Source organism: Nicotiana tabacum, chromosome 16, assembly GCF_000715075.1.
Source record: "Nicotiana tabacum cultivar K326 chromosome 16, ASM71507v2, whole genome shotgun sequence".
Lineage (NCBI taxonomy): Eukaryota > Viridiplantae > Streptophyta > Magnoliopsida > Solanales > Solanaceae > Nicotiana > Nicotiana tabacum.
This window is the reverse complement of record NC_134095.1, coordinates 70,507,290-70,522,042: the sequence shown is the minus strand read 5'-3', so window position 1 is coordinate 70,522,042 and position 14,753 is coordinate 70,507,290. Positions and strand designations below refer to the sequence as shown.

At 36.9% G+C, this 14,753-nt stretch overlaps 1 protein-coding gene across 4 annotated transcripts; it reads right to left on the bottom strand.

Annotated features, from left to right (window-relative positions):
- Positions 1-5,322: 5,322 nt before the first annotated feature.
- On the bottom strand, positions 5,323-14,494 carry LOC107818278 (beta-galactosidase 16-like). Of its 4 annotated transcripts, none has more exons than XM_075232924.1 (19): positions 14,373-14,494; positions 13,946-14,210; positions 13,295-13,390; positions 13,030-13,142; positions 12,856-12,922; positions 12,639-12,731; positions 11,444-11,587; positions 10,677-10,771; positions 10,485-10,593; positions 10,081-10,353; positions 9,800-9,964; positions 9,372-9,553; positions 9,090-9,184; positions 8,360-8,469; positions 7,858-7,962; positions 7,258-7,359; positions 6,916-7,061; positions 6,598-6,723; positions 5,323-5,644 (listed from the first exon to the last, which is right to left on the bottom strand). In XM_075232924.1, exons 2-19 carry the CDS (start codon positions 14,129-14,131, stop codon positions 5,635-5,637), a joined length of 2,217 nt encoding a protein of 738 aa, XP_075089025.1. In that variant the 5' UTR covers positions 14,132-14,210; positions 14,373-14,494; the 3' UTR covers positions 5,323-5,634. The 4 variants fall into 4 exon arrangements, with proteins under 4 accessions (XP_075089025.1, XP_016499751.1, XP_016499752.1 ...); XM_016644265.2 differs by lacking the exon at positions 14,373-14,494 and having other exon boundaries at positions 10,081-10,199; positions 10,269-10,353; positions 13,946-14,263; XM_016644266.2 differs by lacking the exons at positions 11,444-11,587; positions 14,373-14,494 and having other exon boundaries at positions 10,081-10,199; positions 10,269-10,353; positions 13,946-14,274.
- Positions 14,495-14,753: the final 259 nt, after the last annotated feature.

Sequence of the window (14,753 nt, the reverse complement as noted above, 5' to 3'; positions counted from 1 at the left end):
CTGCCTACTCCTCCATTCCTTTCAATACACTCGCATCCCTCCAAAGTGGTTTGAGAGAAGGTCTGCTTTTTGGTCCCTACTTTGAACTATCCCAAGGGCACTTTGAAGAACTTAGAGACGTGCATGATAAGGAATCCATATGGAAGACCGTGGTTTCCATCCTTGAAAGTCGCCACCTTCTGCATGTGCTTAATCATGATGGCAGGTAAGTTTACAGCTTTAAACCCATCAAGTGTTTCCATCAGATACAAGTCAGATTTGGAAGTAATGGACCTTCTCTCAATACGGGTAGAAGAACCTTGTACACCAGCTCGAACAGTAGCTGATAAACAGAAGCAAGGGTTTATTGTGAACACATTCCCCCGGATGGTTTGCACCTTCCTTCACAATAGCATTTCTGAATTTTAACCCACACATATTCTTCACAGAAGACTAACTAGCAGCGGGGACCTTAAGAATGTCTCCGAGCAAAGCAGCATCTAACACAATATCCACTCCATTAACTAACGCACAGATATGGTCAATGTCATTAGGAAAGAGGTCGGAATAGAAGCTTTGGACCTCACCCTCATAGACCTTGGGCACATCTACTTTGAAAAGATGTCCCCACTGTTGAAACTAGACTATCTCAACTATTTGACTCATTTCGACCATTTCAGAGATTGCTGGGTCAAAAGTATGACCCCACAAGACCTTTTGGTACCTCAATCATTATTTAGCAGACAGACTCTCACGCTTCACTCTCTTTGTAGAATCAGGTTCCCTCACAGTTTCCACCTTCCTCTTTCCAGACTTTACATTTGATTTGCCTTTTCCACTTGACTTGTCCAACACATCCTTATCAGACAATGACTGGCCACTCACTACTTCTTTCAACTTTCCACCACTTTTCACTAATCTTGAACTTGGCGTAGCAACACCTTTCTCTTTTTTCTTCTTCTGAGATATTTTCACCAAGGAACTTGGTTCCTCTGTTGCTTGCTCATCCACTTCCACCATAGGAATGTCTTTGTCACATACCATTTCTCCATTTATCACCAACCTCTTCTTTTTCTTCTTACTACTCCTTTTGCTCTTTTGTAGTGCAGATTCAAAAGCCTCTTTTGCTTGCAACCTAGTAGTATGTCACTTAGAAGAAGGCTCAGGAGTGATTACTGCCCTTCTCTTGGCAATAAACGCATCTAGAGTAACATTGTCTTGATCTTCCTCATCACTGGACCTCATACTAGGAACCAAATTTCCAAGGGTTCAACAGCGAAGTGTGGAGAGGGAGTAGGGTCAAGACTGACCTGGGAGAGGATCCTTGACCTGTTTCCTCAAGAAAAGGGTCAGGTCCTTCAAGAGGGTTCCAGTAGTCTCTTTTGCTCTAAAAGTTTCAAAAAGCACCACAGCTCTGGCTTCCTCAAACAACAGTAACTCTTTTCTTTGAGACTTAGGCACTGAAGAAATTACCCCATACACTATGCCATCAGCAGATATGGCCAATATGTTTTATATGGCTTCCTTGTCTTGAGACTCCATGGGTTCTATGAACACAAAGGCGGAAGCAAATAAAGACTGATCAATAACAACCTCTAAAACTTCTACTACTTGCAGAACGGTACCCTGTTCTCCACCCTTGCTTTGGTCGATGAGAATTTCAGGCGATAAAGATAAAGGATTATCGAATTTTGGGTTTTCAGAGCTCTCATTATTTGGAGTGAGAGATAGGTCTAAGATAGTCGCATGAGAACTAGAGGGTGTAGAAAACTCTAGTTTGGAGGTGTTTTAAGTGGTTGAGACAGGGATGGTGAAAGATGGTTCATCAGAGGCAGAAGAATCAAAGGTTTTCTCTGGGGTTTTCTCAACCAAGGAAGGGATTATTGGTTGATTTTCAGCCATGGTAAAGATAATGTTGAGAATTTTGGAGAGGATTATGACTGTTCAAGAAGAAGGGAGGGTTTTAATAGGAGAAGATATAATTATGAGGGAGAGAGAAAAATCGGTTCTGAAACGGTGATAGAGTGTAGGGAGTTGCAACGTTTCAGAGGGAGATGAAGAGATTTGAAATGAAATTACGTGACAGCAGGGTCTGAAAAGGTTGATGACATGACACTTGATTTTTTGCACCTTTTTAAGATATGTATGAAAAAAATGCACAGGACTACTAACATGTGGTACAGGAACCAGGTTCTTGACCTGTCATTGAAAATTTCAATCCTCTTTTACCACCCATGCAGTGTATCTACAGCTTCTATAATCATCATGTGTGTTTACCTACAATGGTATTGAAGTGAGTTAGACTTGGCCGGAAAACACTTTAGCTAATATTACCTGAAGGTGACTTCCATAGCCACCTGATGGGAATCAGGTTCTCAATTTGGCTTTATTAGCCCCAGCTCCAGCCTATTTCTTTCAAAATGTTCTCTGCTCAATGCTTTGCTGAAGATATCTGTAATTTGGTCTTCTGTACTGCAGAACTTCATATAGATAAGCCATTTCTCCATATTGTCTCTTAGAAAATAATGTCTCACATCAATATGTTTGGTTCTTTTGTGTTGAACCGAGGTTTTTGTCCATGTTGAGTGCACTTGTGTTGTCATATAGAAGAGGCGTACAGTCAGTGTATACACCAAAATCTTCCAAATGTTGTTTGATCCATAAGAGCTGAGCATAGCAGGAAGCTACAGCTACATATTCTACTTCAGCTGTTGAAAGAGCCACTGAGTTTTGGTTCCTTATGCTCCATAAAATGAGACATGATCCTAGAAAGTGAGACATTTCTGAAGTACTTTTCCTGTCCACAAGATAACCTGTATAGTCATCATTATCATACCCAATAAGATTAAAATTATCACCTGAAGGGTAGTACAGGACCAGGTCCTGTGTTACCTTAAGATATCTCAAAATTCTTTTGGTAGCTTTCAGATGAGATTCCTTGGGATTTGACTAAAACTTTGCACATAGCCCCACATTGAAGACAATATCAGGTCTGCTGGCAGTGAGGTAGATAAGAGACCCAAAAATGTCTCTATACATGGTTAATTTACAGAAGAGACATATTCATCCATGTCCAGTCGAGTGGCAGTGGCAATGGGAGTGTCTATCACTTTTGATGCTTCCATATCAAACCTCTTCAAGAGCTTCTTGATGTATTTCTATTGTCTGATGAATGTACCCTTTGTGGACTGCTTCACTTGAAGACCCAAGAAGAAATTCAGCTCACACATCATGCTCATTTCAAACTCATTTCCCATGAGTTTTGCAAATTCTTCACACAGTGAATCAGCTGTTGCCCCAAATATGATATCATTAACATATACCTGAACGATGAGCAGGTTCCTCCCCCGTTTCTTTAGGAATAAGGTGTTGTCAATTTTTCCTCATGTAAAACCATTTTCTAAGAGAAACTTTGATAGCCTTTTATACAAACTCGAGGAGCCTGCTTCAACCCATACAATGCCTTGTCCAATTTAAACACATATTTAGGGTGTTCATGACATTCAAACCCTGGAGGTTGTTTTACATAGACTTCTTCCTTAAGAAATCCATTCAGAAATTCACTTTTGATATCCATTTGGAACAGAGTGAATTCATAGGTGATGCAAAAACAATTAGGATTCTGATAGCTTCCATCCAAGCAACTGGAGCTAACATCTCATCATAATCAATTCCTTCCTCCTGATTGTAACCTTGAACCACTAGCCTATCCTTGTTCCTTGTAGTGTTTCCATGTTCATCAAGCTTATTCCTGAATACCCACCTGGTTCCTAAATGGTTCAATCTGAGGGTCTAAGTACCAGGTGCTATACATTATTCTTTTCGAACTGATGCAACTCATCTTGCATGGTTGTAATCCAGTCTGCATCTTTTAAGGCTTCCTTGATGTTTTTGGGTTCCATTTGGGAAAGAAAGTCTGAGAAGGCAAGTGAATTTTTGGCTTTTGATTTGGTTTGAACTTCTGAACTAGAAGGGTAATTATGTTGTCAATAGGATTGGAGCTTTTGTGTTTCTAGTTGGGCACTTGAGCCTCATTTGTAGAGGAGCTGGGTAGATCTACCTGGTTCCCTTGCATTCTTCTCTCAGTGACCTGTGGAGTACTTTGCACTGCATCAACCACTCTCTCTTCAGCTTTAGCGGTTGTAATTGTGGTACCTGGTTCCTCTCCGGCTGATGAGGAAACTACATTATCTTTACTTGGCTCCTTCACCTGACTCATCATGTCTGCCTTTCCATTTGTCATGTCAATGATACGTCGTGCTTGTGTTTTCATGCTCGAAGTTAGACCTAATCTACGTGCAGAGCTGATGAAGACTGTTCTTTCTAGTTCTTACCATCTGAGGTATCAAAAGCATCTCAGAAGATTTTTCATCTAGAATTGCTGATATTTTCAGTTTTATGGATGTTAAAATTGAAAAGAATGTATATTGCGTAGAAAGTGATTCACTGATTCTACATGAAATGTTTGCTTTACATTTCTAGTTTGCTGCATTTGATTATATTATATATTTTGTTAGTTTATATGATATATATGTATTTGAGGATTTCTACTTGAAGAACTGTTAGGTTAACTATTACCTTAAGGGTTCGTTTGGTACGAGGGATAAGGGATAATTAATCCCGGCATTAAATTTTAGATGAGTTTATCCCACGGTTGGTTGGGATAAAATTGTGGTACAACTAATCCCGGGATTGTAGTGTTTTTTTATCCCTATGAGGGTGGGATAACTAATCCCGGGATAACTTGTTTCCCAACCAAATGACCCCTAAGTTTTCTAAACATCTGCCAGAAGATGCTGCACTTCCTCCTCTGCGTCCAGGAAAAAATATTGGTTACTGATGAGGGAGAAATTCTAATTATCTGCTTTTTCTGGCTCCTGTTCTTTCTTGAGGTTTTCTTGGCAATGATAATGTCTTTATTAATTAATTAACAATTCTTTTGCAGGCATGACAAAATGCATCAAGCAGAGTAGCAGATGAGCGTTTTGCATGAGCATGAAGTCATTGTACCATAATTGTTTGTTTGGTGGTGACTAGCAGCCTAAATTTTGTAAGTTGGGTCTTTGTTGGTCTGTTTTGTTAGTTCCAATTTGGACATTCAGGCTGCTAAAGTTTCACATATTTGAAATATGTAGGACTTCCTTTTGTAAGAACATATTAATTTGCATTAACAGCATATTGTGTGTGAAATTGGTTGGCGGTTTCAGTTTGCATTGCCTATTGATCTGATTAGATCCATCTTCTCCCACCTTACTCGTCATTTTTTTCTTGGGAATGTATCGGACAGAAAAACTGTCAATGAAATGCCCGATTGATTCTTGCACTGTAAAAGACGTGAAAATGTTTCTCAAATTCAGATTTTAGGAACTTGAACATTTCTATTGGGACCTTTTCATCTATACAGGTATACTTCATATTGCTGATAATAGCAATGTGCCTCCGTTTGAATGAATCAATGACCTGTGTGATAATATCGTTCTGTATTTCTACATTCCTATGATTTTGAACACTCCTATGTATTTCTACATTCCTAAGAATGGTCAACATTGTTCTTCTATCTTTGCGGAGCATCAACCGGCAGGGTCTTACGGATTCCTGATTATATGGATCTCCCGAAGGTTTTATTTGAGTGAGAGAATGTGAATCTCTTCATCCCTAGACAAGCCTGGAAAAGTCATAGTTGAAAAATGTAAATAAAGTGAAACGATAGGACAATGACCAACTTTATATGATACACTTGATAAGATGATGGTTTTGATGGACATGCTTTTGTTTGATTGGCACATAGTTGAATTAGGAACAAATACACATACTAGATCGTAATGTTTGACCTATCACAATGAAAAGTGATTGCAAATTGGTGGGAAGAAAAAAGAATCCTACTGGACTGTAGCATTTAACTTGGTCTTTCAGCTTCAGTATGTGTATACTTTTCAATAACTGGTTTTCTTTGTAAGAGAATTTCTGTCTGAAGATCTTGAGCAAACATTGATTAAGCTAAAAATAGTACTATTAGTTACTCTATACGTATTAATGGTTGATACACACACATTACAATATTGACATCAAACACTGGATCCTTTAAGAGAGCCTTTGAAAAGAAACGAGCAAATTAGAGAAGATTAGTTATTCTTTTTATAAAAGGGGTGCAAATGGTGCTGATAGATATTTGTATTTTAGTTGGTGTAGGATATGTAAAAGGCATAATGTCTTATCTTTGTGGTTTTAGTTCCAGCGAATTTGAATCTTGAAGTTGTGGCTCTGTACCACAATCTTTTTGAGACATTCCAGTGTAGGAAGAGTGATTAAATTTGTAGAAAAGGGAGTATTGGTTCAGGGATGAGAAATGATTCTGCATGTAGGAATTGTATCTCTTAAGTGTTGACTTGATATATTGGATTATTGATCTTGACCTATCATGGAACTTGTTTTTCTGAAGAAATTCTATGTAGGGTTGTTAATTGACTTCTTTCATTAATCATCGTAATTTAGAATTAGATAGTCATATTTTTAGGTCAACGTATTGCTATTCCTTCATATCTTGAAAATTTTCATTTCTAAGTAGAAATAGTTCGTGAAGGTAATAACTTGGTACGAAAATGAGGAGAAGTGGTTTACTTTCTCAATGACGGCTTTGTGACTGAAATAGTATCTACAGTGATGTCAAGAGGGTTGCCAGTTTCCTCCTCGAATAAGACTAATAAGTTGTCTCCTGGTTGGAGAAATGATCTTGGAACTTTGTACCTGGAAATGAACAATTTTAGTTGCTGGAGGTTTAGTCATTAATAACTGAATACAACTCTGAGCTATCCTGAATAAACTTCCTTGTGGAGAAACAAAAGTGAATAAGATCTTTAAGTGAAGAGGCTCATTTAGTATTTAAGAGATAAGATAGACTGGTTCTGAGATGGCCTGCTTATTCTAGAAATGACATACCAAGTTTGTGATGGAATGCCTGCAAGTGTTCGAAAGGAGACCCAATATCGGCCGATGCTTTGGCCATTAACCCAAGCTTCACCTTTTCCCATGGAGCCAAGGTTTAATGCAATAGGATCATCACCCTCGGGTGCATCAAAAGCTGACTGGCAAGTTGCAATCAAAATATCATAGGTTGAGTTAAATAACAAATATATTGGAAATTGGAATGTGCTAGAGCTGACCGAAGCATTATAAACAGAAACATAAGCACATACTGAATTGCCGAGGATCTCTTAGTCGCTTTAACAAGTAGAACTACATGATACAGAAAAAATACCCAGAAAGGATCCACAGACTTACCTTGTACCATGTGAGCGGTTGAGAAGAGCTTAAGCTGCTCCAATTAGCACTCTTTGATCCTTCAGATGAGTAAATTTGTAACTTCTCCCCCAATAATCCAACCTTAAGAAATTTTTTTATACTCATGTAAGCTTAATTATAAAATACAATCACTTGCCAAAGGATTATGGTTGCCAGGTTTGTTATTCTCAGCCTTAAAACTGCTCTATTAAATAACGAGCTGTACCAAATAGATTGATGTGACATAAAACATTAAATGCCCTAAAACTTTTTAGATTAAATTAGTGGTTTGTACAATATATGGCATTGGCAATACATCGATGACTAAACAAAGAAAAGATTTGGGCTATCTATTAGTCTTAGCATGTGGGGGTCAAAGTGTACAAAATAAAACTAGGAGTGTGCAAGTTAGCAAAAGGAAATTAGTTGGTTATGTTAGTTAATTGACAGCTGTACATGTGCTGTCATCTAAGTAGTGGAGAAGCTGTATATACAGCCTTGTATGTAACGGGAAAAACTCAGATTTTCAGAATACAATTTCATTTTCTCTTCTTCCTTCTCAATTCTCTCTCACAATCGAACATGGTATCAGACAATTACCTGATAACCCCATGAGTAATTGGTGATATTTTTAGCCTCGCTGTTGTCTTGAATAATTACTGACTGTACACCAAGAGCCCTATGTTCAAGAAATGATCCTGAATCCTGTACGTTAAAGATACAAAACACTGTTATCTATATAATCTCTTGCTACTAAATACGTTTTTCTAAAACTAGAGATCATATATCTAAAGAAGAAGGTGCTTAAGCAAGTCATGTGAATACATGAACTTGGTTCCAGTGCTCTGAAATGCTGTCTCTTTAGGCGCTTCTAAGGTTGAGAGGAAAAAAGGGCTTGTACATGCAACATTGCAATTCATAATGTACTCTTCTTCCTTATGTGTCTCTTTTCACCAAAAGAAGAAAATGCAACTTTCACATACAAATATACACTTCCCCTTTTTGCTAATATCATGATGAGATTGACAACATAATCATTCTTGGGGTGATGTATTATTAGTTGCAAACCAGGAATACCAACAAAGGAAATGAAAGTACATACCGGTAAGCCAACAGTTGCACTTAGTAATGAGATGTTGTTTGTCCCTTTATTTAGAGAAATAGTGCTCTCTAAAGTAAATGATGTATTTCTGAATTGTCCATGTGCAGAACCTACAAATCTCGACAGTTAAAATACTTTAAGACGTTTTGTTGTGCAAATTGATGTTTTGAGCTGCACATTATGTTAACTTGTGCTTCACATAGAAGAGACACTGGTAATGCAACCTTCTCTCGGGAGACAGTTCTTCAGTATGTAGATTGGTACTAGGAACACTAAGAAACGAAAAATTATGGGTTTTTTTTTTCTTTTTTTGGAAACAGAAGCAAAAGTTCCATTTCCATAATAAAGTGTATGATCTGGAAATCTAATAAGTCTTTTAACCAATGGTGCAGCTGAAATCACTACAGTTTCAAATTTGTATTAGGAAATATGGTGTTTGTGTGTCTCTTTTTCTCGTTATCATGCAATAAAGAAGTCTGTAACAGATAATTGTATACCGTATCTTGCTTATCTTTCTCCCGTTCTGTTTCAGTTTTGTTTCCTGATTTTCAGTGAGAGGAGTGTGTGTTGGGCGCGGGAGTGCATAACGTCTTTTCTCATTTGTAGGACAAAACAATTTATCCCTTGATATTATCGTTTTAAACTCGGAACAAACCCACAAAAATGTTACTTTTCAAATTGCATGACACAATTCTCATTTTGTATATTGCATCCACAGTGAAATGGTTACCTGCATGTTCTCTATTCACAAAAGCATGTAAAACATGGCCTAAGGACTTCACACTTAGTGTAACTGACTGCTGGTCCGGCAAATCCTGCTGGATACTGTCATATGGATTTCACAGATATTAGTAAAAGGCAATAGTTCCTAGAATGCAGTTATTATTTTGTTTACATCATACTGTGCCAGTAACTTTAGCTGAAAGATGTCCTTCAGTCCTGGTCTAGTTGATCTAATGTTATTACTCTATTCTTCTGAGTCGAGTGGTATATTAACGATCTTTTGTGGTACCTGGAAGTGTACCAAAGATAATCAGATACATCCTTTGTAGTATTCATGTGCTCCAGTAATATGTCTGATCTCAGTGAAGTAGCATCAAGTTGCGGGATGACCTCTTGAAATTGTTCCCATTTCTCAGCTGCATCAAACTGAACAGCAGGTAATGCTGTTCTTGTGCTGAATTGTGTGCTTACCTATTCCAGATGAACACTCACACAGTTCAGTATCTTCTATGCTTTTAAATCAAAATTTCTCTAAATTGAGGATAAGGAGATAAATTTGGCGTCTATACATTTCTTTTCATTCTAAAAGTTAGCGGTAAGTTACTGGATAGCATGTTGGCCTTCTGTCAATCATCAATGGAGCCTTTTGGGAGGTGATTTGAAAAGGTTAACTATACGTAGAATTGAAAGAAACTTTTTAAGTATGTCAGAATTTACCTTTGCCGTATTGAAGGATACAGTCTTGCAGTCAGGTAAGATGCTTATAGATTGCCGAGGTAACTCATATGACGAATTTTGAAACTGTACTAGTACACTTTTTCTGTTATCTATGTTCACTAGAAATGCTGCACAAGCTCCAGAATCTCCACTGAATACATAAGCCTGGTTTGCACATTGTAGGGGAGAGGGGGTGAGATAAATCAGTTTGTTATGTACGCGGTATTTGTAGGCTTTTACATTGAAGATGATCATCATGATAATGGAAACAGTTTTTTTACCTCTTGTTGTTCACCTAAGGACTGCATGGAGGGGAATACAGAAAGTATGGTCTCTGAGCATAACTTAACCGCAGCATGTAACTCTTTCAGATGTCCCCATTTTGGTTGTCTGATTAAACCTGTAGTTGAATTCTCAGTCAGAAGTAGCGAAAACTTGGAAGCGTAAGTGAAATCTCTGGATTGCTTACCATACTCATCTAACGGAGCTTGATCATAGTAACTTGTTATCATAAATTCAGCAGCAGTCCTGCCAAAATTGGTTCCTCCATGATACTGATAGTGAAGTCAGAGAACCTTGATAAATCAGCTTATGTTTGATACAGCGGACTTGAATAGTATCTTCAGTTGTTTGGCATGAGGCAAAGATGTTGCAATAGAAAATCTTTTGTGGGTGTTAATTTTACCATGTAATAGTTGATGAAGGTTCCATTCTTCCTCGCAATGAACAGGGCAACATGATATGCTATGTCTTCTGCTGATCTGAGTGTTGCATTCTGACCATAGACTTGATAGCTTTTAAGACCAAAATAAAGATGTTTACGCAACTTCATTCATTATATACTGCATAAATAGGAAAGTAGAGTAGAACAGCTTACAAGCTTGTCCAGTTCTCTGTCCAGATTGAAGGCTTGTTTGGTGAATTAGGTCCTACAAATGTTTCTCCACATCTCAACCCATTGCATGCATTAATCTGTAGTAAACAAAGTTAGCTGCAGGTAGTGGTGAAGTTAGGAATTTACTCAAGGTATTCAAATTTGAAAGAAGTGAAAAAAAAATCCCGACAAAGGGTGTTCAATACGTGTATTCGCCACTGGCTGCAGGTCCTTGAGTCCTCTCTTTTTTTCACTTTCATATAAGTTTCAGGTCCTTGAGTATTCTTTTTTTTATCAAATTTAATTGAAAGTTAGCTTTCTTTTTGGGTTATAAATCATGCGCCTCCTAATCTTTGGTTCAGTGATAGGAGCGCAACACGTGATGTGTGGATTAGGCACATGATACGTGATGGATGGTTTTATTATCCATCGAGCTTTGAACCATTCATTAGCAGATTCTCGAGAATTCTTTGGTTATCAAAACATGTTCTATAAAGTGTGATATGTGGTAGAGAGAAAAAAATTTAGAAAATGAAAAAAAATAAAATTAGTGAAGAACAAGAAGGAAAGAGTTGAGAAAATGAAATTGAAGTAGTTTGTTGAGAAAGAAGAGATATTTCTTTCCATCTACCTAAGCATAGCGGATAGAGTTATCCCACATTTGTGCGGATAGGTAGTAGGTACACTGTATAATTGTCGAGGTGTACGTAAGCTTGTTTGGACACTACCGTCATAAATTTTAAAAAAAAATAATTAAGGAGGGAACATACAACAGGATCAGGAGCATCATCTTGCTTGCACATGCACCATGGCACCCCAGTTTGAAGTTCCACAGCCATCTGTGCTGCCCAAAGGACATAAGGTGGCCCATTTTCTCCGAATGCTTTTTCTACATTTTGATATTCATTCTCAATCTGCGTGTATTATTCAAATGAGTTTAATTTATGTATGTTAATAGTGTAACAAGATAAAAATGGTAACCTTTAAATAAAAGTGGAGTTAATAATATGTTAAGTTATACTAATAGTGTAAATATTCTTTACATTATTCGTGTGTATAGATTAAGTCATATTAAAATAGAAACATCTATTGATGTTATTAGAGAACAGACTAGGTCGTATTAGACCATTGAGAATATTTTTTCTGAAAGAGACTTTATCTAACACTAAATTCTGAAAAAGAACTATAGGTCATTTAAGGGTGTAAATGAGTCTTTTTACTTGTACTTCAATTAATTGCTTTAAGTACATATAGATATCGGTTTTTTGCACTTTGCTGCTCCATACTACTACCTTGTAAACTCCCACACACGCCCTCTGGTCTCCACTACCAAAAAATGTTTCAGTACATGAAAATTGAAACTTAAACAGCATATTCACATGGTTCCCAACAAAAAGACTGGCTGCTTTTGCAACAAGTTGGAGGCCAATATGATTTCTTTGTTGAATAAAGTAAGTTGACTCACGAAACGGATTAGTATAACTAATTAAGTGGTGCAAATCAAGTTGTACTCTTAGGGGTCGTTTGGTTGGAATAGGGCTTATGCCGGTATAAGTTATGTTGGGATAAGTTATGCTGGGATTGTTGTTTATTCACTATTTGGTATGTTGTATTAAGAATGACAATTGTATAATTTATAAGAAGAAGATATAAGTTATACCGGTGCTAATTACCCCACCCTCTATAAGGTATAAGTTATCCCCGTGTTAAAATTAACATCGGAATAACTTATACCTGGTTTGCTAACCAAACAAAGTATTATGGTGGTATTAAATTTTTATACCACCCATATATCTTCTTATACCTCGTACCAAACGACCGCTATATCTCTGAAGATAACGGTTATGAGTTGAGATTTTTTCTATTTCAAAAATTGATTCAAAATGATGCGAATATAAAATGACTAATATAGTACGATTTTTGACAGCCGCTGCAAAAGACCTCATAAAAATGTGGAGACTTAACCTGGGAGAGTATGATTGGGCCTCCTTGTGAAGCATACAATCCTTCTGATTTCATCAGGTTCACTATTTTTGTTGTGAAGTTTTGCATGTACAACTGTCAAGAAATTCAAGAAAGCAAATCGCTAAGCTATTTTCAATTTCTTTTTTTAGTTGTAAAATGATGTTATATTGCGGTAATGAGACTTTGGGGGAAAAGTTTTTGAGAAAAAGAAAATTACCTTGAAGGGTTCGTTATTTGAGCGAAAGACAATGCCAGGGACATCACGTAACCAAAAGGGAAAACCTCTATAAAGATGTCAATTTTCCACAAAAGAGGGACCAAAAGTTAAACATAGAACTACTTTGGGATTGTGGATGCAAAGATCAAAAAGTTGAAGCATGTAAAAAATTACCCGTAAGTCCATTCTCCCTCAATATAGGGTCCAATGCGAAGGCAGGCATAGAGACCTTGTGCTTGAATTTGTTTAATAAATGCTACTATGTCACGCCTTCCGCTGAAATCGTACTAAAAACAAAATAAAAAATACTAGTTTACTAAGAAACATTAGGATTAACTAGTTCATATGATCAATTCACAAAACGCAATCAATTTGTTAAATATGTGTATACATGTCTATATGTATTTGCATGTGTCTATATATGTATGTATGTAAGTACCTGTCCAGGTTGGGATTCGTGAAGGTTCCAAAAAACATAGGTCTCAATCACATCTATCCCACCTTCTTTAGCTTTTGATATTAGAGATGGCCACATCTATACATAACATATAAAATTATTATGGTTAGAAAAGAGGGAATATAATATACTCCCCCCCCCCTCCCCCCTCGCCAAAAGAAAGTTTAAACATCTTAGAGAAAATTAGATTCAGATGCAATTACCAGGGAGATTCTTAATCCTAACCATTAATTTAAAAGCCCAATGCTATATCCTACTTAAGTATTTCTTTAGTGGTTTGCTTACCTATGTTATGTTATATAATAATAATCCCACTATTCACATGGCTACAATAGTTTCCTACTACATGTGTTGTTTAAATAAGAGTGGCCTGTCAGTTTATTTTGGTTTTATCCATTTTTTCGATCAAGTAAATTTAAACTTAGATCCTTCCTTAAACGTTTTCAAGAAACCCACTTTTTGTGGTAGCATATGTCAGAGTTCACCTAACTATGCTACTGATATACAACTAGTGTAAAATATTTTACACAAGTATTTTTCATGAACAGTTATCTATAATTATTTTTTAAGTGAACTCATAATTGTCAAATCATTTTACACGATAGAAGTTAATTGAGAAAGGGAAAGACGTACATCAGGAGTGCTTCGAGGATAGTGAATAGAACCAGAAAACAACATCTTCCTTTGCCCATCAATTATCAACGACCTTCCGTCATAACTCACATTTCCGCCGCCAGCAGACGCCGACGCCGCCGCTATGACCACCAATAGTACTGCCGCTGCTGCCAACCAATTCCGCCATAGCCACTGCATTTTCATTCTCTTCCCTCTTGTGGCCGTGCAAAAGCTCCTTTTTTATGGTTTCAAAAACTCATTGATGCTTGGAAGCAAAGACTGACTGAAAGAAGTAGAAAAGAGGGAAAATATTTTTGTGAAGTGCAAGAGTCATTGGCTTAAGAAATGGTAAACTTGTGTCCAGTTTTGAACTTTTAAAAATGAAAATTTTCTTGACTAACTAATGAACTCGTTATACAATACTAATCCCTCCGTTCCAGCTTACCTATTTTCTTTTTGGTATGTTCCAAAAAGTCTAAATTTGGAAATAATTTAGCTTAAACTTCCAATTCTATCATAAATTGAAAAAGGGGTACTATATATTAAGATGGTATATATGTATTTTCCGTGGGATGCATGTGGAAAATTTTCATGACCCAACTACTTATATCTAGGAGTCAAAATGATTTGGTGCTTTTTGCTTTTATTTATTTGTTTCTTCAAAGGCCAGATTTTACCGTGTTGAAAAGGACATTATTGTCTCTATCGATACTCTAGCTACCAAATAATTTTACTCCATATATAAGTGCCCCTAAAGTTAGAATTCAAGTGGGGACGGAAATTCTATCTCTCAACATATTATGAGTTAAGGCAAAGGTAATTTTGG

What these genes read in the sequence shown, in the direction of transcription:
- LOC107818278 (XM_075232924.1), bottom strand. Translation starts at nt 14,131, where the DNA reads ATGAAAATGCAGTGGCTATGGCGGAATTGGTTGGCAGCAGCGGCAGTA. An exon ending in ACGAATCCCAACCTGGACAG is followed by an intron (nt 13,143 to 13,294) that starts GTACTTACATAC and finishes TTTTGTTTTTAG; the next exon opens with TACGATTTCAGCGGAAGGCG. An exon ending in CAAATAACGAACCCTTCAAG is followed by an intron (nt 12,732 to 12,855) that starts GTAATTTTCTTT and finishes ATTTCTTGACAG; the next exon opens with TTGTACATGCAAAACTTCAC.